Source organism: Camelina sativa, chromosome 11 (assembly GCF_000633955.1).
Source record: "Camelina sativa cultivar DH55 chromosome 11, Cs, whole genome shotgun sequence".
In the NCBI taxonomy this organism is placed as follows: domain Eukaryota; kingdom Viridiplantae; phylum Streptophyta; class Magnoliopsida; order Brassicales; family Brassicaceae; genus Camelina; species Camelina sativa.
Window position 1 is genome coordinate 9484486 of NC_025695.1, and position 24008 is coordinate 9508493.

The window sequence follows — 24008 nt, forward strand, 5'->3', positions numbered from 1 at the left end:
TTTAAAAATACCCTTTTTCTATGTAACTTTTAAAAATACCCTTTCATGTTGTATATTTTCAAAAATAACAATTTTCTATGTATAAAACAACTAAATTCTAAGCCCTAAACTCCAAATACTAAACCCTAACCCTTCAAAACTATAACCTAAATATACAATAGAGAACCCAAACCTAAAAAAAAATTCTAAAAATTAATTTAATATATTGTAATGTGTAAAAGAGGGTAAAAATAAAAATGTTCAAAAAGGTAAAATAGAGAACCCAAACATAAAAAAAAATCTAAAAATTAATTTAACATATTGTAATTGTGTAAAAGAGGGTAAAAATAAAAATGTTTAAAAAAGGATATTTTTGAAAAGAGGTATCACAAAAGGAGTATTTCTAACAATTCTCCTCTTATTTCAGTAGTTCTAATGATTTTGATATAATTTGGGTTTGATTCTAACAAGTTCAGATAATGATAATATTTTTTTGTATTTAAATAAATTAAAGAAAAAGTTTTTGTTTTTGGTTAACAATGTATAATAAGTAATTTTCATATTTTATTTATTAAAACATGAATTTTTCGGTTTTAGTTTAAGTTTCAATATCTTAAAAAACTGTTAATGATTTTTATTTTCAGTTTTATTTAAGTTTTGAACTTTTTTAAAAAAAACTAACTATTATAAGATTAAATGCATACATATGTGTAGCTCACTATTTTTTTTCTTTTTATATATCTATCTTAACATTTTTGGAGTACATTTTTGTGTCATCCTCTCTTATTTTTGTAGCCAAACAAGTTCCAACTAGATTCTCTACAATCCTTACAACCAAACACAATGATTTCCTTATTTGATAATATTAATTTCCTAAATCTATCTACCTAATCTAAAACAATATGTTAGATTAAAATATAATTCTCCTTTTACTTTTATTTAATCTTATATTTAATTATTTAAATTATTATTTAATACATAAAGTTAATAAAATTTTAGATTTTTTTCAGTATATGATGTGATTTGAATTTTTATAAATGGATATATATTTTAAAAATTGTTTTAGGATTTTTGTAACCAAACAAATATATTCGGATATAGATTATTTCACATCTGAGTTATTTTAATATATAATGAATATCTATCTTAACATTTTTATTAATTACTGTGAGAACCCACACATATATAACAATGTAACATTTAAATTAAAACTCAAATAAACTTGAATTATTTATAATATATTCAAATTTTTTTTAAAAAAATTGTTCCGTGGTACATCACGGGGCACGGAGTCAAACCTAGTATAATATATAAATATTGGGGATATTTTCCGTCAAAGTAAACAAAAAAGATTTTTTTTTTCCTTTCTTTTTCACTGATGTGGTCTTCAACACCAATCGCACAGTCGAAAAGCTTCGGGTCCGATCTCAAAGTTTTTTTTTGGCGGCCCAGTTTAGAAGTTCAAAATAGCAAAAACGCAATTGTACAGTTTTTTTTTGTTTTGTTTCGTTTTCGTAGCTAAGGCATGCGGGCGAAGAAGAAGAGATGAAGCAAAATTAGAAAAGTCTATAGCAGATCTACAGCAGAATGGTTTTTTTAAAAATTCAGAGCTCAATCTCGTTCTTCAATTAGTTTCAGAATCAGGCATTGTTATGTGATTTTAGTTTATTCGATTTCGTCCGAATTGTCTCGTACTACTAGTCGCATTAGTCTTGTAGTGAGTTGATTTTGGAGTTCGTTGTGGCTTTTTTTTTGTGTGTGTTTTAAATGGTGAGGTAAATTGGTAAACGATTCATAGTTTGATTTTGGTTTCCAAGTGAGTTTGAGTATTGAATTCTGATTTGAGCTTATATATGGAGGAGCCTTGCGATATGGAATTTGGAACTCTGAAAGGGATTCTGAATATGAGCTAACTGATTCATGGCTGGTGTTTGTTTGTGTTAAAACTGTAGTGTTAGTTTTTCGTTTTCTCAAAGGAAAGTTAATTTGGATTTTGTTTCTAGCAGAAGAGTTGTCTAATTTGGTGGTATAAAGTTTCAGAAAAGTGATTAGACCTAAGTTGAATTGAGTTGGTGATGCCATTAGCTTTGTGAACTGTTAACTCTTTTTATATATATATATCCTCTTCTTATCAACAACTAACTTCTTATGATTACTTCTTTACTAGTCATTTGTATCAGCTTTGAAAAGTGAAAAAAGTGAGCACTTTGAGCTTCTCATGTGTTTTCCTTTTACGTTTTTCAGTATTCAAAAAGAGAGAAGAATTGCACAAGTACGGGGAGCACTCAGTCCAATCCAGGACACAGTAAATCCAACAACAAAAAGGTTTGATGCTTATCTTGTTTCCCTATTGTTGGAGATAAGGACTTGCATAATGCCATATCTTTTCACATCTGGTTGATAGAACTTATTTACGATATTTTCGCTTCACGCTTATACAATAGAGCTGAATCTATTTCTTTTACCATACTGTGAGACTGGTTCACATTTTTTCTAACTGTTTAGTACGTAACAATAATCTATACATGTCACTGAACATGCATTGATATATACAATTCAACAGATGGATTATTCACAATTAGATAACTCCAGCCACTTGTTTTACATTCACACTGAAGCTTTGTTTCACTAATTTGCAGTTTATGCAAACCTTTTACATCACATTAGGCTTGAAAGATAGACTTAGGTTATTCTCAATACCAGGCGGTCATTTAGGCTCGAATATCTCTCTTTCTCTGCTTTTTTACCCGTGGGTTTGTTCTATTATCTCTCAGAAACTATACCACATTTTCGTGCAGAAAAGCCATGTGTGTGTTTTGGATATCTCAGCTTTCTTTATGTTTAGTTCATGAAACCTCTCTATAACAGTCATGACCCTCTTTATATTCTCTTTGCAGTCAGTTATATTTTTCAGAGACTGGCCATGGCAGAGAGCATGTTCTGATCATAACTCGCAAATGTCAATGTTCCTATCAAAAGCACCATCAGAATCTGATACCAGTAAAAGCCACTAAATGGAAGTTGTTTCATCAAGAGGTGAGTACGGAGTTCTATTGGTGTAGACTGAAAAAGCTTAATAGAATCAAAGTAAAATTTTTTCTTAAGGCTGAGATACAGCTGTAATTGTCTGATCAAAAGTCATATCTCGTTTGGTTATAACTTACATTTATAAAGTGAGTTATCAATTTGAAGAAAACTTGGGTCCACTTAGAAAACATACGTTACTCATATCGACTGGCTTATGTTTGCTCAAAAACAGCATATAGAGATCAGAAAACGTCCCTGTTTACATGCATCATAGATTCTTTAAAGGTTCTAGAGGTCAGCTTTTCATATGCTTATTGTTCTATAGTGACGTGTCTTTGGCCTCTACCAACCTTTTCACGTTGCTCATTTTCAACAGTTTCTGGTGCGTGAAAGCTCTTTTTGCTGGCAAAAATGATGGCTCAAAGACACATCTGCAAGACCTTCCAAGTTTAGACCTTGGAGTTTAAGCAAGCATCAACATCACATTTACGCCTAAAAAGGTAAATTTCCCCTTTTACCTTATTCTTTCTGTGACTTTTGCCTTTCAAAATTATTGCTTTCCAACCGAAGTTGAAGAATTAGAGACTAGGCATTTCTTTGAATTGCTTGAATTTGCCTAGCAAGGTTTATTTTGGTGTAAATCCATCTAAAGACAGTCCTGTGAAAATATGAATGACATAAGATATGAAGTAATATGTGCTTTACTGGATTTAATCCAGAGTATAGTAGAGATATAAGTTGATTTCTGTCTTAGAAGTTAATAAGAAAATTTAGTGTAGACGAAATAGGAGACTAGAGTTCTTTAGCCAAAAACCGTAAGAACCACATAACTGTAACCTTAAAAGTTAGTATGTGTCTGCTTTTACCAAGATCTTTAAAACGATTTGAAAAGTTCAGGGGTCTTCATATTTTGTATTCTAACAAAGCTATATCAAATAGTTTTATAATCCCTAAACTCATCCATTTAGAATCTAAGTTAGTGATATCTTTTGATCATTCCCACTATGAGCGAGGGAGGTCACCTCTCAGGATCCACTATCACCAGTGATAGAAATATACATAAATATTTTTTATTGAGTAAATGGAACCTACTGGGGTTATAGATATTTCTGTGATAATATATACGAGGCTTATTTTAGTCTCTATATGCGTAGATGTTCTTTTCCACACCAGATATTATATTGAAAATGATATGGGAAGTTTTAGCTAATTCGATAGTAGACCTCAACAGAATGAGCAATATATATGCCATACTAAAAGGGCCAAGTTGTTGATAAACAAACGTAAAAATACAAAAAGCTGTCTATCACTAAAGGGAAAAGGGAAAAAACTGATCAATGTGGGTCACAAATCAAATCCTAAATCAAGATATTTATTTGGGGGTCCTAGGCACAATCATCTTGGTAAGTTTATGTGTCAGTCTATTAAAAGATGTCAAGAAAACTTATCTGCTTTTGCTGGTAGTGAAAAATTATTGTTCAAAAAGTATAAACACTATTTCCCTAAAGTTAACAGATTTGAGAAATGAAGTTACTGGTTGACTGTTCATTTGTGTTTGAGTTGAGTAGTTCACTAGGAAATCTTCTTTGGATGAAATGTGAAAAGTTGGCAGGATTGTCTTGCTTAAACTAAAATCATATAATCTCGGTAATTAACAAATATTGGTAGGTTATTGACTTGTTTCAAATCGTATTAAATAAATAAATGAAAATTCTTAGATTTGAGTTGAGAATCTTGTCCTAATCCAAGTGAAGAGGCCATAGGTATAGATATCTTTATTTAAGTAATCACCACTTTTCAAAAGTAAAAGAGAAGAATATAAGAAATGAAAGCTTACAGAAGATGTACATAGTAACAGTGTGGTTGTATTTAAGTGGGTTTGGTCTATTGGTTGAAGTTTGTGAATGATTTTTACTGCTTGCTTAGACTTGATCACCAAGAATTCTAGATTTTGGTGTAGACACCTAGTTGCCAAAGAAAACTTTTACATTTGTTTTTGTATTCATTCTTTTCTGGGGAAGGGTAGGCAAAAGAAGAAGCATATGATTTATGCTTAGCTAGTGTCAAATAATCTAATAACCAAAAATGAGTCAGCAAATGAAATGATGGGTTTTAATAATTATATAGGTCCCATGTTAATGAGGATTGAGACATCTGAATCTAATCCTTAAGCATATTAAAGTTTCTATTCATTTTGTTTAGTGGAACCTCATCACCTGCTTATTCACTTCTTACCTTTTCATTATATTAAAAGAGCCATGAGGAATATATACCCTTGTATTTTATATAAAAAGGCTCTTTTTATCCACCATTTCCCCTTACTGATGATGTTACATAAACATGTATTCATATTACATATACAGTCCAAATTTCTTATGTCATCAGATCTAGCCCCTATTTTTTAAGGATATATGTTGAACTTTGCATTGGTAGAGGTTAAATCTCTTAACTAATAAACTAGTTACAGCCTTACAGGTAAAATAGCTTGAAATTTGGTATATTAAGATGCATTTCAATAGTGTACAAGTTACTTTTTCCTTACTAAAAAGAAAGTTTTAGATATTTTATATTATTATAGAATCTCAGTCCAAATCTGATATGGTTGCACAGTTACCTGCTTTTGGTTAGATATACACATACACAGGATATCTATATATAACCTCCTCTTGTGCCTCCTCAGCTCCCATCAAAACCCTCATTTCTCATTTGTGTGTTTCGTTTCATTTTTTTTTTTTTGTTGTTGAGTTTGATTTCAATAATAAACTTTTGAAGTCATGGTTGATCCTCAATCACCAATCACACCACACCTATACCCACAAGCAATTCAACTGAAACTCTACCAAGCCTTCATCTTCTCAATTCCAATCTTATTTTCCATCATTCTCTTCCTATTGTTCTATCTCTTTTACCTCAAGAGAAGAGCCTCTTCTCTCTCCTCTCCACCCGTGGTTCTTCCTGTTTCCTTGAGCCACCAGTCTTCTTCTCATCTCCCTTCGGTAAGTGTCTTATTTTCTTTGTAGATATATATCTACATATGTGCAAAAGTAACTGAATGAATCATTTATATCTACATATGTGAGAACTATAGTCCTGTTTTCTCTATTGGACTGTTATATAAAGTTGAATGAAGAACACTGCTGAGATTGATTTGTGTTTTATTTTGCAGATTTGTTTGTTAGATGTGAAATTAGAGCTCAAAGAAAAGCTTCATGTCGTTTTGTTCAATGAAGAACTAGGAACAAGAGATTCTCTGTAAGTTACTCCTGTTTCTTCTTTTCTTGCTTTCAACAAAAAAAAGGGCTTCTGAAATGTCTGCACAGTATTGTTGTTTTTAAAGAACATTTAGTCACAAAACTCCACTTTTATCAAAAATTTCACTTTTACTTAAAAATTTCACTTTTACCTAAACCTTTTTAGATCTTGTCAGTGTTCTTATATTCAATAATGAATTCATTAAATCCTATACTTGGCCAATTTAATCTTAGTATATATGAGTTTTCATGAGCTTGGACTTTAGAGAATTATGTTAACAGTGTCAATAGCCGAATTGCGATATCTAAGAATTATCCTCTTGAAAGTTGAAATATACGAGTTGAGATGCTCTTTGCTCATAAGTGTTTTTAGGCCGTTGCTTAGAGCTAAGGAATATCAAAAGACGGAAAATTTAAATTCCATATATATAAGACCAAAATCAAGATTTTAGACAAGAAGTACCTTTTTTTTTTTGTCATCGACAAGAAGTACCTTTTTATTCACTGGATTTTTGTCCTCATTCTGAATAGTAAAATACCCATCTGGCAAATTCAAAATCTATTGATATTAGATATTTTCAAGTCCTTGTGTTAATATGATCATTGATTTGGTGGATTGAAAGGTTGACTGATTGACTGGTTTGGTGGTGTTTGCAGATGTTGCGTATGTTTGGGAGAATTCGAGCTGAAGGAAGAGTTGGTGGAAATGCCTTCATGCAAACACATATTTCATATGGATTGTATACACCTTTGGCTTTATTCTCACAACACTTGTCCTCTGTGTCGCTCCTCTGTTTCCATCTCCTCCACCAAAACCGCTGTGGAGGACGACAACGACCATCCAGATTCTCCTCAAACTTCACCAGTTTGACTCAAACCCCGAATGAAATAAAGAAATACAAGTTTTGTTAGTGAATAGATCAGTACAAATTGTAAATCTAATTTTGTTGGTTCAAGAGATGAAAAATGTATTCCATCACAGTACATTATTGGTTACACAGGTTCATCACATTATTTTCTCTAGCTTCTGATTGAGCCAGATGTATTACTGTTGTAAATTTGATCCTAACGGGTGAAGTAACTTGACACAGTAAGAACAAATTGAGGATCCTAGCTCTGAAACAAATCCTTTATGGTAGTTTTTTTGCCATCATATCCTGAACACCATAGCCTCATAGATCGGCAAGCAATTCACCACCGCGAAGCTTGCCAGCATCAGCTCAAGGACGAGTCCTTCTCCGCATAGGAAAACACCATAAAGCCCACAGACAAAAGCAACCAGGTTTACGATGGCAACCGTAGTCAAGGGAAAGAATATGGACGAAGAAATTCCAAAATCAAAGATTTCTCGCTCGTACCGCTTTCTCTGTTCGTCATCGTTGTTGGCTTTACTGGTGACGTTGAACTTAGGTGTGCTGAGGTTTAGGGTTTTGAGAGTGAACTCTATAAAACCAAAGAAGTATGAAGAGAGTCCTTTTATCATTAACATTCTTTGATCGTTCCACCATTTCCGATAAGTTCCTCCTTCCAATAAAAAGTCCGAGAGATCTTGCGCATACGCACCAAAGAATAAGAAGATGTAAAGCCAAAACCACGGATCTGATACCTTGGGGAAGACGCTAACTCCATAGATGAGTGCAAGTTGGGGTAAAAGTCCATAGACGGTCAGAGGAATTGACCAAAACGGCCGAAACGTAGAGTTGCAATAGCCTAAGCCCATTAACAGCCCCAGTAACTTGAGTCCATAGAAAATTGGACTATACTTCGAAAGCGACATTTCAAGAAGCCCAACGGCCCATCGCTTTTGTTGTCCCACTACATCAGTTAGGCATTTTGGAGAGTCTCCATAAAATGCAGCTTTTTTAGGGCTGCAAAATATTGATCTCCATCCTTCACAATGGAGCATAAATCCTGTGTAGTAGTCTTCTACTAATGACCCATATCTGAATCCAATCTGCATAGTTTTGAATGATAAGTTCAACTTATATAGAATTATTAAACCATCAAGTTACTCAAGACATGTTAATTAATATTATAACAAATGGAAATCAATATGAGAGTTGAGTTACCTTGGATCCCCAATTGGTGTTGTACTCATAGATGCATCCTGCTACATTGTGTGTTAATGCCAAAACATCTTGTGCTTCGATGGACTTATCGGCAATCCGATAGGGGCTTAGTTCATCAATCTCTGGTAAAATCAACTTGGAAGGAGGACCAAAGAAAGCCCGTCGGTTGAAAAAACAACCAGTTCCCACATGACTCGGACCCATTAGACCATCAAGCCCGACCATATTAATATTGAAGAGACGTTTAGACTCACATGCATATATATCATTTTTGCTGATTCCTATAAATTTCTGAGGAAACTGCACGTAACCTAAACGGGATTTGATTTTAGGATCTGTTAAATAGCACAAAGAACGAACCGGTGTTGCTGGATCGTTTGAATACATATCACAGTCGAGGGTTAATAGAATCGGTGAATTTGTCATCACCCCTGATACTCTTATCTACAATGAAAAGAAAACATGCAAGTAAAGTAACCAATAAAGAACTATTGAATGCTAGTAAATCGAACTAAAACGTTAAAGATGAATTAAGGACTTAGTTGATATACCAAAGTATTAAGAGCACCGGCTTTAAAATGATGTGGTGAGACTTTCCTCTTCTCTCTTGAAACATAGATTAGGTTTGGCATCATATGTTTTTCAGTATTGTCCATATCCGTCTCGCTATTTTGCAACACCTGTCCTCGAGTTAATTCGAACTGAGATCTTGTTAACATGCTATTTAGTTCAAGTTATAGAGATATATATGAATACCTGAATAATTGTGGGGTGATCATGACGACTGAATTTGTAGTTCCACGAATCGAATACTCCACGAAGGTTATCACATGTGATCAACGCAGTCTCAACGTTCCCATTGGCCACCACGTGTTCTACTCTGCCCTTCATGTCTGCGTACATCAGCTGTACGTGTTCCACCACACATTTTAACATATATTTCTTCAAAAAGTTTAAAGAAATAAATACTTATTTCATTAATTAAGACAATTAATACTCCTATCGTTTACGATAAAGATAAAAAAAATTAAAATGTCATGGATGTTTTAATATTCAATATGTTACGTCACATTGTCCCAAAATCTTGGGGACATATATAGGACCAAAATCACCATTATTGTCGACAAGAACGTAAGGCTATGAAGGAATCATACATTATTTTGTTAGAAAGTACATTTTGGATTATGCTTTTTTATTTTTACTTATTTTAAAACTTATTTGCAAAATTAATTTCTAAAAATTTTCCAAAAATAATATTACTTTAAATTTTGTTTCCTAAATATATTACATACCATTCCAACTAAAAAAATACAGCAAAATCAATTTGGAAACAAAAACTATGATATATTTAACCACATATTTTATTGTATATTAAAGATATTCTATCTCTATATTATTTGCAAACAAAGAAAACAACAATTTAATTCCTATTTTGTTTTCCAAAATCTGTGAGCTTTGATTATTAACTTAAGAAGAATTTCGATTCACATTTATTTAAATATTATAATTAATATATAAAAACTTAATAAAATTTTAAAATATTACGAATATGTAAAATTAAAAAATTAAAATACTATATAATATGGTTATATAGTAGATGAGTTATAAAGAGGACATATTAGAATTAATAAAATATCACTAAATTTGTGCTAACACGGGTTAAATCCTCATTTTATTATTTGTCAACACTACTAATATTAGAATATTTGACATAGAAAAATTAAGTTGATTTTACTAAGATTGTGTAAAATAATTAAATCATCATGAAAAATATGACTTAATCATAGCATATAAATGATTTACTATGTATTTAAATATCTTTTTTTGTTATAATAACTAAAAATCAAAATATAATCTTCAAACGTTAAACAAAAAAAATTAAATATAACAAACAAATGGTCATAAAGTATATTGCAAGTTAAAAATTTAAAATAAATATTTAACCGCACAAACGGTTAGGAAATTTAGTTACCTCTATTTTGAAAACATCCAATATAAAACAAACAAATACAATATAAAATATAAATAAAAATAAAAATTATATGGACACATGATATCACAGATTAAAATCTAGTGGTATTCCATAATTGAAAGCATTTACTCTCGATAAATGGTCACTATTAAAGGAAAGTGAGACGACAGAAAAAGAATTTGTGAATTATGTTTACAGTTCTAGAACTATCTAGCACGTACGAGTACGAGAAGACGTAATATTGTGTTTACCTGCATATATATCCAAATTAAACATTTAAAACGTACTAAACCTAATTACAAGTGATATATAAGATGATAAGTAAACACTTACCTTAATAATTTCAGCTTCCTTAGTCCACGAATGTGAATTTGATGATGAGAAATAAACTTCAGGGGACCTATCTTGAACATTGTTATTCTTGCAAAAGGGCAACCAATGCTTAGAGAACTCAGCAGCCTCCATAAGAGCAAACAACGTTAACGACGATCCTCCATCGTCCGATACGTAGACTGAGATCTTATCGGAGGGATAATCGTAGGCCATCACCGATAAGACGGTATTGACCACCATCATGGGAGGCTCCTTGTACGGATCAGCCGTGCATATGAACACGTCTAGCTTCGGAAAGTCCTCCGGTTTAGATGCAAAGTTTTCAGGGTACTCGGTCCGGTGAACCGGGTTTAACCGGTGGGATGTTGTGCTTGCCCACATAAAAGAAAGAACAATATCGGAGAAGAGAAGAAGACATGTTACTATTATAGGTGCGTTTGCTGTGAGAAGTGAGTGTACATGATGGTACATGAGGGCTATGATGCCACACATATGAACTACGGCGTAGATTCTGTATGGAATGGTGCGCCGGCAGGGATGACACGTGTGGAGGGTTGTGCCGACGACCTTATGTTTTCTGTGAGGCTCCATTGATATATAACAAATAGTTTTCGAGAACTGCAAGTAAGAACAAAACTCACCTCTAGCTAGATTATTGATATTTATACTGTCCAATAATCTTGTAGAGGTGCTCTTTGTATAAAAAGTCGATATTTTTACCCGACGATTTAAGTTTTTCAAAGGTGTGTGCAAATTGATAAATAATAAAACATCATATAATAAATAGTTACATCTATGTAATTTAAATTTACGGTGTACTTCAGACTATTCTTACTGAGTTTCTTGAAATTTTAACCATTTAAAAATAAATGTTTCAGCTGATAGTTTAATTGTATCTCATTTTAAAAGATAGTTATTAGTAAAATGGTGTGAAAGTTATTTCTAATATATATAAAATATAGTAATGGGAATACATATATTGTCATTGACTAGTTCTTTTTTTTTGAAATAGTTGTATATTATTTGCTGAGCTTTCAGTGGATAAATTAAAATACAGGAGTATTAAAAATTCTCTCTTCAATAAAGGGAGAAAAATATGGTTGCCAAAAGAGGCAAAAAGAAAAGAAAGGAGAATAATTCCGTGATTGAACCAATATAGACGTCGGCAAGATTGTGAGAGCGACTGCCTTCAAAAATCTAGGTGTCGGCGAGAGAGAAGATATGAAAGATATAGAACCCAAAAAAATCACCTTTCATTTCGTAATCTAACACCTAGCGATATTGATGTATACTATGTTCCAATTAGTCTGGATTCACTGTGAAGTACTGATACAAGTATAAATCTGTTAATCTTATCTTCTGGAGTCTGTGTATTAAGTATTAACTGCCCCATGTACTTTTGATTTATTTACTAAGAAGCGATATCGACCACCATACTCACACTTGTATTGTATGTATATCAAAGAGAGTTGTATACATAGATTTTATTTGTAACAAAAAAATTGTATACTTAGTTTTGTTTATATCGTTTCAAGTACTTTCGACGTTTTTAATAATAAGAATCCTATATATAACCGATTATAATCACCTTTGGCTCACAACACTTGTTCTCTGTGTCGCTCCTTTGTTTCCATATCTATTCCACAAAGACCTCTGCGGACGATCATAACGACCAGTCGACCACCCAGAATATATCTCCACAAAACTTCATCGGTTTGACTTATAACCCGAATAAAATAAAAAAAAAGTACAAGTTTTGCAAGTGAATAGATCAATACAAAATGTAAATCTTAATTTTGTGCTGATTCAAGATATCAAAATGTATTCCATAACATTATAAATATTGGTTACACAGATTCATCACATTATTCTCTCTTGCTTCATCTTGAGCAAGGTGTACTATTGTTGTATATTTAAACCCTAACGGGTTGAAGTTATTTGAGGACGAAGTAACCTAACACTATAAGAACAAATGTGAGGATACCAGCTAAGATCGGTAATGCTCCGTCATCTTTCCTCAACATCATAGCCTCATAGATCGGTAAGCAATTCACCACTGCGAAACCCGCCAGCATCAACTGAAGGGTGAGTTCTTCCTCCCAAGCGGAAAGATTATAAATCCCCCATATAAAAGCAAGGAGATTCACTATGGCGACAAATGTCATGGGTAAGAACATGGAAGAAGGGCCGAAATCAAAAATCTCTTGCTCATACCGCTTCAATTGTTTATCATCGTCGTTGGCTTTATTGGTGACGTTGAATCCTTGAGTGGAGAGATTTAGGGTTTTGAGAGTGAACTCTATAAAACCAAAGAAGAAAGAAGAGAGTCCTCTTATCATCCACATTCTTTGATCATTCCACCATTTCCGATAAGTTCCTCCTTCCAGTAAAAATTCCGATAGATCTTGCGCATACGCACCGAAGAATAAGAAGATGTAAAGCCAAAACCGTGGATCAGAAACCTTGGGGAAGACGCTAACACCGTAAATGAGGGCAAGTTGGGGTAAAAGTCCATAGACCGTGAGAGGAATTGACCAAAATGGCCAAAATGCATAGTGGGAATAGCCTAAGCGCATCAATAGGCTCAGTGACTTGAATCCATAGATGATTGGGTTGTACCTTGAAAAAGTTACTTCAAGAAGTCCAACGGACCATCGCATTTGCTGGCCTACTACATCAGTTAGGCATTTTGGAGAATCTCCATAAAATGCAGCTTTTGTGGGGCTGCAAAAAATTGTTCTCCATCCTTCACAATGGAGCATAAATCCTGTGAAGTAGTCTTCTACTAATGTCCCGTATCTGAACCCTATCTGTCAAGTAGTTATGAAATATAGATTAATTTTATACGCACCTATACAATTTTATGACAAATAAAGAAATACTCTTTTATGAAAACCATATAATTATATAAATAACGTACTTTACTACTCTGTTTAAGTTATTGACTATAAATCATCAAATCACTATGTTTTGATGGCTAATAAGTAATGTCATAGAAACCAATCAAATCTGGAGAGGGCAAGTTGGGGTCAAAGTCAAACTCAAAATACATAAAGATTCATTTTTATCTTACATATATATACCTTGGATCCCCAATTGGTGTTGCGCTCGTAGTTGCATCCTGCTACATCGTGTGCCAATGCCAAAACATCTTGGGACATAATGGGTTTGTCGGCAATCCGGTTTGGTCCAAGTTCATCTATATCAGGCAAAACCAAACTTGTCGGAGATCCATAAAATACCCGTCGATTGAAGAAACACCCAGTTCCCAGATGAATGGGGCCCATAAGTCCATCAAAACCAATCGTGGTTATGTCAAATGGGCGTTTGAGCTCGGATGCATAAATATCATTTTTGTTTATTCCTTGAAATTTTTGCGGAAATTGCACAAATCCTAAACTAAAATGGATTTTAGGGTCTGACAAATAGCATAGAGCATGAAGCGGTGCTGTAGGATTGTTTGAGTACATGTCACAGTCTAGTGTTAGAATGATTGGTGAGTTTGTCATCACTGAAGATACTCGTAACTACAATGAATATATAACGAAATATTAAAACCCAAATGCCATTTAACCGAGCCAAGATTGGTTAAGGAAGGGATTAGTTGATACCAAAGTATTAAGAGCACCGGCTTTGAAATGGTGCGGTGAAACTCTACTCTTCTCTCTTGATACATATATTAGGTTTGGCATTATCTCCGATTCGTTATGTTGTAGTACCTTCGCCACAAATTAGTAGAAATAAAAGAATTCTTATTGTAGAAGCTTTTGTTTCTAAATAAAAACATTATAAGGTATTTTTATATGATACTACTATGCGATACAAAATGAGTAAGACTATACCTTAATGATAGTAGGATGGTCCTGACGAGTGAAGGTTTGACCCCACAAATCGAAGACTCCACGGAATTGATCAGATTTGATGGACTGTTCAGTATTAACTCTGCCACTATCCACCACATGTTCTACTCTCTTCTTCATACTTTCATACATCATCTATATATTTCATCGTCCAATAACTTATGTTAGTTTTAAGTCTACAATAAAAAATAATAATAATAGGGAAATAAAAATTAGAAACACGGAGAGTTGCCTATTTCTACGAATCTGATTCGCTTCAAGACCATATTTTTTTTTAGAGCATAAATTTTCAGCTTGCTCCGTTTTAATACTTTATTTTTCACTCAAAAATTCAGCTTCAAGAGGCATATACAAATGTAAACAAAATTTTTTTTTGAATAAATTTAACATTTAAAAAACAAAAAAAGTTAGGAAAAAAATAATAATAATGAAAATAACTCTTAACAAATGCTGACGTACGTATAACTTTTTATTGAATCAAGGAACCGAGAAAAACGTTAAACATTAGAGATAGATAAGTGGACGTTTAAGTTTATAATAAAATACCTTAATACTTTCGGCTTCTTTAGTCCATGAACGTGACTTTGATGAGAAATAAACTTCAGGGGACCGATCTTGAACACTGTTATTCTTGCAAAAAGGCAACCAATGCTTAGAGAACTCAGCAGCCTCCATAAGAGCAAACAAAGTTAACGACGATCCTCCATCGTCCGATACGTAGACTGAGATCTTATCTGACGGATAATCGTAGGCCATCACAGACAAGGCGGTGTTGACCACCATCATGGGAGGCTCCTTGTAAGGATCAGCCGTGCATATAAACACGTCCAGCTTCGGAAAGTCCTCCGGTTTAGCTGCGCAGTTTTCAGGGTACTCGGTCCGGTGAACCGGGTTAAACCGGAGGGAAATTGTAGTGACCCATATAAAAGAGAGAACAATATCGGAGAAGAGAAGAAGACATGTTATTATTAGAGGTGTGTATGTGTTTGCTGTGAGAAGTGAGTGTACATGAGGGCTACGATGCCACACGTATGAACCACGGCGTATAGTCTGTATGGAATGGTGCGCCGGCAAGAGTGACACGTGTGGAGGGTTGTGCCGCCGACCGTGTGGTTTCTATGCCGCTCCATCGTGTTACTTTTTTTTTCTTTTTGTATCGAGACAAATATGAGAAGATTGCTACATAGAATTTTGATATTTATAGGCGAGTTTCTTTTTTCAGAGTAGATATATATGGTAAGCTGAATAGGATAACTTTATTAAATAAGTGATTACATCTCTGTTAATCTCTATATACAATGTATAGTTCATTCACTTGAATACTACAAAAATATAAAATAATAATAATTAACTGAATCATGTATAAGAAAATATGTTTAAGCATGATAGTTATAACTTATATTAAAATAATTTATACTGTAAAAGATTTCTTAACTGGAAAAGATGGTTGTCAATTTTAGTAGTAGTATCTGCCAGTACATACAAATAAATTCTTGATAAATACATTAACTTGTATTTGGTGAGTTCTTAATGGTAACATTAAATTTAGTAGGGATTGTGAGAACCACCACCTTCACATATTTCGGAAAGAGAGAAGATGATATAGACTAAGACCATCAGCATCGCCACCTATTTTAATTAGTTTTATTTTAATATTATTATTTATTTAAATAAAAATTTTGAAAAAAAGGTTAGCTATAATAGGTGAACACGTAGTAAAAGAAACGATTCTCAGGTTGCTCAGTGAAAAAATGTTCCTCAACTGTCGTTTCTCTTTATTATTATTTTTTAATTTTTTATTAAAAATATTTCTAATAGAAATTGCCAGTGGACATGCCCTAATAGACATATACTTGAGTACTTAGAGATGCTCATTACTGGGAGATACTTGTGTACTTAGAGATGCTGATACCCGAAATATTTGTGTACTTAGAGCATTATTACTGGGAGATGCTTTCACAATTACTCTTATGAATGAGACCCAAAAACAAAATAAAAAATCAATTATTTGGTTCAGTAAGAAGAGAATCGTTTCTTCTGTTGCTTGTGGAAGCAATGATTCTCAACAAATATCAACAAGTGTCAACTTTTGAGTGGCTACAATTAATTGTGATTAAAATAATATATATATTTTTTAAAGGAACGTTGAGAGCAGTGCTGGGCTAATGATGGTCTTATGTAATGATAACACTTTAAGAAAAATGTTTGCAAAGTAGTTTGAGGGAAAAAAAATACAGTCATAATGACATAAATTTTTGAATCATTTCTTTGCTATAGTTAATTGACTATTACGAGTGTATTAAGATCAATATCCTATCACACTACAAGAAAACAGGCAACCGGCCACTGTGGTAATAGTCGCTAAATAGTCGTTAAATGAACATATATGACTATTTAGCGACTAATTATTGTTGTAGTTAAAATTTTGTCGCTAATACATATAGTCGGTAAATAGTCGTTATTTAGCGACTATTTAACGACGATATAGTGTTGTCGTTACTTTGTCGTCGCATTGTCGTCATTTAGTAACCAAATTCGGCGACAATTTACCAACAATTTAACGATTATATTAGCATTAGTCGTTTATTAGTCGCTAGCGACAAAGTTACGACGTTTTTACATGAATAAAAACTTGCAATATTGTAGTCTGAAATTAGTCGTTTTATTCTGCGACTATTTATCCTCTATTTAACGACAATTTGTCGTCTAAATGACGACTATATAGCGACTACTTTGTTTTAGAAATTAATGAAATTAACTGGTTTTTATTGTATTGAAACCAGAACATACACAAGTCCAAAATAGAACACATACAAACTGAAGAAAAGAACTTAGTTCAAGAGTTAAAAAACAATATGAACCATATTGGAGTTGATCATGGAGTTTTTGATGGAAGATTGTCCTCCTCAGCTGATTGAGAGGCTATAAACTCCAGGTAGGGGGGATTAGTGTGGCGCATAAACTTTGCCATCATCGTCAACTCTTTGATCTCATGCTTTTGCTCAGCCACAAGGAGAGCAGTCTCTTTTTCTCGAGCAGCAGCTTCAGCATTGAGAGTCGCCTGAACCTCAATCTGACGTTGGGCTTCCTTCAGTTGCTCTTGCAATGTAAGAAACGCTTCAGTTTGTGATGGTTGATTGCCCTTGCCCTTGCCAAAAGTATCTTTGTGGCTTCCAACACCATAAGGAGTTCCTCGTGAATCCTTCTCAGTGCACTGTTTTTAGAAAAAGAAAAACAGTAAGTAAAGAGCAAAACAAATGCATGATCGAGTAGAAATGCTACTTTACCTCAAGAAAGATGGCAGTACATTCATCGTCGGTGAGCTCCCGACGGTTTGAAGTACCATCTGAAAGAGTTGAATCTGCCTCGAGCTCAGCCATCTTCTCTTGCAACTTTTGTTGATAAGCTTGATGGATTTTCTCTGCCTTGCCATCAACATAAGAACCTATCCGGCTTTGTATGTGTTTTGAAAAAAGCTTCACCCATACTGACCTCTCTTCCCAAATCCTCTTCCTGCAATGTTAGAAATTAAAGAATGGTTAGTACCAGATAAAATAGAAATGTTGATAAATGTAACTAACAAAGTAGAAATGACTTAGTACCAGATCATCTTGGATTTTCCTTTGACTTAGGGCCTGATAAGTGGATGTGAGGACCGAGACCATTACGGTCAGACATAAGACACTTGGAATAGGTGGAACTCCTTTGCTGTTGTTCTTCAGTATCCCAATTAGCAGCCATCTCTTTCCAGAGCTCACCTTCAATCCATGAAGGTTTTATTCGAGCCGTCATTGCATCGCTAACCATGCCCTTCATCCGGCGGTTACAGATGGTGTTGAAATGTTCTTGAACGGTTCCTGTTATCAATGGATCCCAGGTGTGAGTTTTCTACATAACAAAGACAGAAGGAATTATGTCAGTGAAAACAAGCAATAAACAAAAGTAGAAAACAAGTTACATTGTACTATTCTTACCGCAAACTCCATGAAGTATATCTCTTTTCTATCAGGAGGCACACAAGTCCAAGTATAATATGGACCATCGAATTTGTTTGTATAAATCTTGGTAATCTTCCGAACAAGTTGGCCTTTTTTGTCCCGATCAAACCTCCACACACACATGTAAACAATGATAGTTAGTTTCACATACACATGTTGCATCAATGGTTTCAAATACACATGTAAACAATGCCAAAGAGATTCTATAACTATGCAATACTTTCATGCACAATCGAATTGAAAGAAACGAGATTGACAAACCAATTGAAAGTGATGAGAATCAAACTTGCCATACGACCAAACAATTAGCTTCCAACGAGAATCAAAGACACCCTAAGATAAATAAACCAAGTGCTTGCAACGATAATTCAATCCCCAAACATATTGTTGAACCAAAGACAAACATTACCAAGTTGTCTTCTCCCTAAGTGTGTCAAACCAATTGCTACAGACGAGAATTAAAACAAAGCAAAGCCACAAACATTACCAAGTTGCTACAAACGAGAATTAAAACAAACCAAAGCCACAAACATTACCAAGTTGTCTTTGGTAACGGTATGGGAGAGAGAACAGTCGTAAACTTCTCACGGCCAGGCATCGTAAGCAGAGCAGTAAGAGATTGCATCGTGTCATCCTAGAGTTGAGGCTCAGCATCGTAATTGTTACCTTGAGAAGATGGTTGTAGAGATTGACCATGAGAGTGCTGCGGTGGAGACAGCGGATGATCCTCCGGTTCATTCGCAGTATTGTTCTGAACCTCCGTTGTCGAAATAGGGGGATCAAGAACGCGATTGACGGAGTTCTGGAAAAGCGTCTGTGGTGGTGGGAAGTTCCGAAAATTTTGGGGGATAACTCGTTATATCTCTTGGGGCGTGAACGGCGGAGGAATTCGAGCCGTCGACACCCTTCTCTTTTTGGTTTTAATTACAGGATTCGACGCTATGAGACAGAATGTGGATGGAGGAAGATGGATCAAATAAGAAGAAAGAAGAAGATCTTTTGTTTAGGAAAGGTGGATCGAAGACGAAGAAAGAAGGTCGATCGAAGATAACAAGGAAGATGGATCGAAGACGAAGAAAGAAGGTCGATCGAGGAGAACAAGGAAGATGGATCGAAGAGAAGAAAGAAGAAACCGTCGGCGTGAAAGTGTTGGGTGCAACCCTTCTCTTTTTGGTTTTAATTACAGGATTCGACGCTATGAGACAGAATCTGGATGGAGGAAGATGGATCAAATAAGAAGAAAGAAGAAGATCTTTTGTTTAGGAAAGGTGGATCGAAGACGAAGAAAGAAGGTCGATCAAAGATAACAAGGAAGATGGATCGAAGACGAAGAAAGAAGGTCGATCGAGGAGAACAAGGAAGATGGATCGAAGAGAAGAAAGAAGAAAATGATTTAGGTTTAGGTTTCTCTGAGTATCGAAGAGAAGAAGAAAATGCGATGGATCGCATTTGGATCGAAGTGTTTTTGGGCCCGAGTTGATTTTTGGCCTAAATTTCTTTGTCCAAAATATAACAAATGATTTACACATTATAAACAACACGTTTTGTTTATAATCACAAAAGAGAAGATGGATCAGATGGTTATGTATGGTTACTAAATATCCAGTGACACAAGTTCGAGTACTCCCAGTTGTAAATTTTTATTTGTTTTTTTATCTCTCAAAAAATGTTATGATTCAATATGTATTGCACAGAAAATAAATTCAAATAACTAGAAATGTTCTAAAAAAAATCTTAAAACACATGTATTTTTAATTTTTATTAAAAAGTAAAAAAAACAATTACGTTTATTAAAGTACATAATTTATTTAACATATTTTAAAGCACCAATATAATCTTCAGGGTTCTTCGTCATCTTCTTCATCATCATCCGAAGACGATAAATTACACATAAATTCATCTTCAGGTTCCGCGTCTGCAACATCGTAGTCAATGTTTATTGGGTCTCCCTTTTCCAAATTGTCTTCTATGACATCTTCAATTGTAGTCATCAATACAGCATCATCATTTTTTGTTTGCAAAATAGTTGGTTCTCCAGAAATGTTTCCTCTCGGATTCACTTTTAGAACATTGAGCCACAAATACTTCGGTTACTTTATGTATGGGTACGGAATATAACAAACCTGTGAGGCTTGAGATGTAGTTTTGCAATCAACATGTAAAAGTTACACATATTATATATAAATATGATAATGACAATAAATTGAGGATTGGGGTATTTATATACATACCTAGAATAAATGGTTCGTTTTTATTGTACTTTCTGGATGAAAGAACGTCTACAACGCCACCATTACTTCTCCGAGTGCCTCTACCAATTACAGGGTCATACCACTTGCACTTAAATAGTGTGATCTTCAACCCAAGCATCCCTTCATACTCAAGTTCTATGATATCAATTAATGTCCCGTAGAAATCTGCAGCGTTAGATGCATCCGCATAATTTTCACCTTTAACAGAGACCCCATAATTACATGTCTTTCGTTCAGCACCGTGGTTCTCTGTATGAAACAAATAACCTCTTGTAAAATACATTGGCCATGTTTTAGCCTTGTTCAAAGTTCCATGCACAATCTCTTGAACCTAAGTAGGAAATGGATTTGAGGTGTTCCAATAACTAACCTGCATATATATAAGTCTCGTTATGTTAAATAATAACAATAAGTACAATATGTATATCACGAAAAATGGTTTAACATACATATTCTTTAACCCAAGAATGATATTCGTCAGCTCTTTTCGCGGAGAGTTCTTTCTCGGTAAGTCCTGGATATATTGCAGAAATAAAATCCTCGAACATACTATATAGAAAGATAAGATCACCACAAATGTATATGAGAAAATATAGTGGAATTAGATATCTTAAAATGTAACTAATTTGTGACATTTAACTAATTATATACCACTCTATTGGCTGAAAGTAGTCACAATTCCGTAAAACATATGCGTGTGCGCAATGATAGTCATCACCTGAAAGCCATATTTAATTCATTTCTCCACTGGGATGGCCAACTTGAGTAAATATAGAGGGTACTCCAGGGACATGATATTCAAACGCTTCACCTTCATCAAATATTGTTAATCTGACCAAATAATTAAAAAGTAATTATTATGACTATTAAATTAAATATCACATTAAAAATATTTACTCTTAATTGATCACCTTGATTTTGTTTGTATGTTCGAAACAAAGTAGTGCTCAGAGAAATAAGCAATCTCGTCATTGATATATGATTCTATAATTGATCCTGCCGCATATCTTTTGTTCTTTGCTTTTCCTTTTAATTTTTTTAAAAAACTTTTCAAAAGGATATATCCACCTATATTGGACAGGGCCTCTTAATTCAGCTTTGTAGGGAAGATGTATAGGCAGGTGCTCCATCACATCAAAAAAGGATGGTGGAAAAATCTTTTCCAAATTGCAAAGGATTAAAACAATGTTTTGTTTTAGAATTTGAAGTCGACTTGTTTGCAAAGTTCTCGAGCATAAGTCCCGGAAAAATGCTCCAACCCCTACAATTTTATATTTATTCAAACTTCATCACATTTATTACGGAAAAAACCTTTACTCACTTCATATATATATATAGAACTTTAAATAATTAATTAATATACCTGATAACGCAAGGTGGACATTCCGGTCAAGGAGTTCTGCAAAGATAAATGGAAGTAACCGCTCCATGAAAACATGGCAGTCATGGCTCTTCATGCCTAAAAACTTTCCATTTTTCATATTCAACACAACTAGCTAAGTCTGCCGAATAACCATCTGGGAATTTAACCGAGTATTTCACACATTCCAATAAGCTTGTTCTGACTTCGTCTGTCAATGTATAGGGCGGGAAAGGTGCTTTACCTCTACTGTCAAGATGTAAGTGTGGCCGAGAACAGAACTTTGCTATATCCAACCTTGACATGACGGAATCTTTTGATTTACCTTTCACACGCATAAGCGTGAACATGATGTTGTCTGAAAAATTCTTCTCTGTATGCATCACATCAATATTATGTCAGAGATTAAGGTCCTTCCAGTACGGTAGCGACCATAAAATGCTCTCCTTGTGCCACTTATGGTGCTTTCCATATACATGCATCTTCTTTTCATGAATATTTCCACCGACGTCCTTGGTTCTTGGTGGATTTACAGAATTCAACCGCTCAGAATAAACTTGCTCACCGGTCAAGGACTCTGGTGGATACTCTCTTGTAGCGTCTTTTTCCTTCAGGAAATCTTTTTTATTTCTCCTCAGAGGATGATCAGGAGGAAAAAATCTCCGATGACAATCAAACCAACATGTCTTCCTTCCATTAGGTAGATAAAAGGACTTCATATCATCCATGCAAACTGGACAAGACAATTTACCATGTGTTGTCCATCCAGATAACATGCCATACGCAGGAAAGTCGCTTATCGTCCACATCAGCACTGCTTTTAGGTTGAAATTTTGGCCCAAGGACACATTGTATGCATCGACTCCAGTAGACCACAACTCTTTTAACTCATCAATAAGAGGTTGGAGAAAGACATCAAGACTAGCTCGTGGATGGTTTGGACCAGATTTCAGAATTGTAAGAAACAAGTACTCAGTATCCATGCACATACCTTGGGGTAGATTATATGGCGTCAATATCACTGGCCATAATGAATGGTGACGAGACATCCCAAATGGATTGAACCCATCAGTACAAAATCCCAAATACACGTTACAGGTTCTTCAGCAAATTGAGGATTTTGTTCTTGAAAATACTTCCACTCCGCTGCATCAGACGGATGACTCATTTCTCCCACCTTTGCTTGGTGCTCGGCATGCCATCGCATTGCTGCTGTAGTCTTGTGACTCTGATACATTCTCTTCAGTCTATCACCAATAGGTAAGTACCACATACGACTATATGGTACTTTGGTTCTGCGTCGGTCATTCTTACGCTTCCATCTTTGTGCATCACAAAACAAACATTTTTTTTCCTTTTTGTTATCTTTCCAGAATAACATACAATTGTTTATACAAACATAAATTGTATGATATGGGAGTCCTAAATTGCGCATCCATTTCTCTGTCTCGTAATGAGAACCCGTAGCCTGGTTTCCTTCTGGTAAATAATCACTCAACATTTCACATACTGAATCCACTAACTTTTCACTCATATTATAATCTGCTTTATTTTGAATAACTCTAGCAGCTAAAGATAATTGTGACTGACCTTCACGACAACCATCATATATTGGATTTTTTGCACTTTCTAACAAGTCATAGAATTTTTTTTCAATGGTTAAGTACTGGTTCTTCTACACTCTGATAACCCCCATCCCATTGATAGTTATCATCAAAACTAGGGATGTTAATTTGGGTATAAAACCCCCATTTAATATATGGGTAAGTGTAAAATTTTTACCCATATAAACCCATATATTAAAAATAGTTTAATGGCATAAAATGGGTTTATCCAACTAAATCCACTTAGTAAATGGGTTTTTATATTATTAAATGGGTACCCATTAATATTTTTTTTTTTGTTGC

The 24008-nt window shown here is 34.2% G+C and overlaps 2 protein-coding genes, 1 non-coding gene and 1 pseudogene across 5 annotated transcripts; 2 read left to right on the forward strand and 2 right to left on the reverse strand.

Annotated features, from left to right (window-relative positions):
* On the forward strand, window positions 1337-3486 carry LOC104722601. 2 transcript variants are annotated; one of them, XR_002034050.1, is made up of 4 exons: window positions 1337-1569; window positions 2224-2304; window positions 2877-3015; window positions 3383-3486. It is a non-coding gene; the product is annotated as an uncharacterized LOC104722601 (transcript). The 2 variants fall into 2 exon arrangements; XR_002034049.1 differs by having other exon boundaries at window positions 1337-2304.
* LOC109124919 (probable E3 ubiquitin-protein ligase RHA4A) lies at window positions 3524-7266 on the forward strand. Its single transcript, XM_019232346.1, has 3 exons — window positions 3524-6002; window positions 6173-6258; window positions 6915-7266. Exons 1-3 carry the CDS (start codon window positions 5781-5783, stop codon window positions 7126-7128), a joined length of 522 nt encoding a protein of 173 aa, XP_019087891.1. The 5' UTR covers window positions 3524-5780; the 3' UTR covers window positions 7129-7266.
* Window positions 7186-11370, reverse strand: LOC104722600 (cellulose synthase-like protein G1). Of its 2 annotated transcripts, none has more exons than XM_019232344.1 (5): window positions 10632-11370; window positions 9083-9232; window positions 8878-9027; window positions 8327-8770; window positions 7186-8211 (listed from the first exon to the last, which is right to left on the reverse strand). In XM_019232344.1, exons 1-5 carry the CDS (start codon window positions 11220-11222, stop codon window positions 7408-7410), a joined length of 2139 nt encoding a protein of 712 aa, XP_019087889.1. In that variant the 5' UTR covers window positions 11223-11370; the 3' UTR covers window positions 7186-7407. The 2 variants fall into 2 exon arrangements, with proteins under 2 accessions (XP_019087889.1, XP_019087890.1); XM_019232345.1 differs by having other exon boundaries at window positions 8878-9006; window positions 10632-11369.
* LOC104722602 lies at window positions 12444-15689 on the reverse strand (annotated as a pseudogene).

Coding starts and splice junctions, on each gene's coding strand:
- LOC109124919 (XM_019232346.1), top strand. CDS start 5,781: ATGGTTGATCCTCAATCACCAATCACACCACACCTATACCCACAAGCA. Junction 6,003..6,172: donor CTTCTTCTCATCTCCCTTCG/GTAAGTGTCTTA, acceptor TTTATTTTGCAG/ATTTGTTTGTTAGATGTGAA. Junction 6,259..6,914: donor CTAGGAACAAGAGATTCTCT/GTAAGTTACTCC, acceptor TGGTGTTTGCAG/ATGTTGCGTATGTTTGGGAG.
- LOC104722600 (XM_019232344.1), bottom strand. CDS start 11,222: ATGGAGCCTCACAGAAAACATAAGGTCGTCGGCACAACCCTCCACACG. Junction 9,028..9,082: donor ATCACCCCACAATTATTCAG/GTATTCATATAT, acceptor ACAAGATCTCAG/TTCGAATTAACTCGAGGACA. Junction 8,771..8,877: donor CCGGTGCTCTTAATACTTTG/GTATATCAACTA, acceptor TTTTCATTGTAG/ATAAGAGTATCAGGGGTGAT.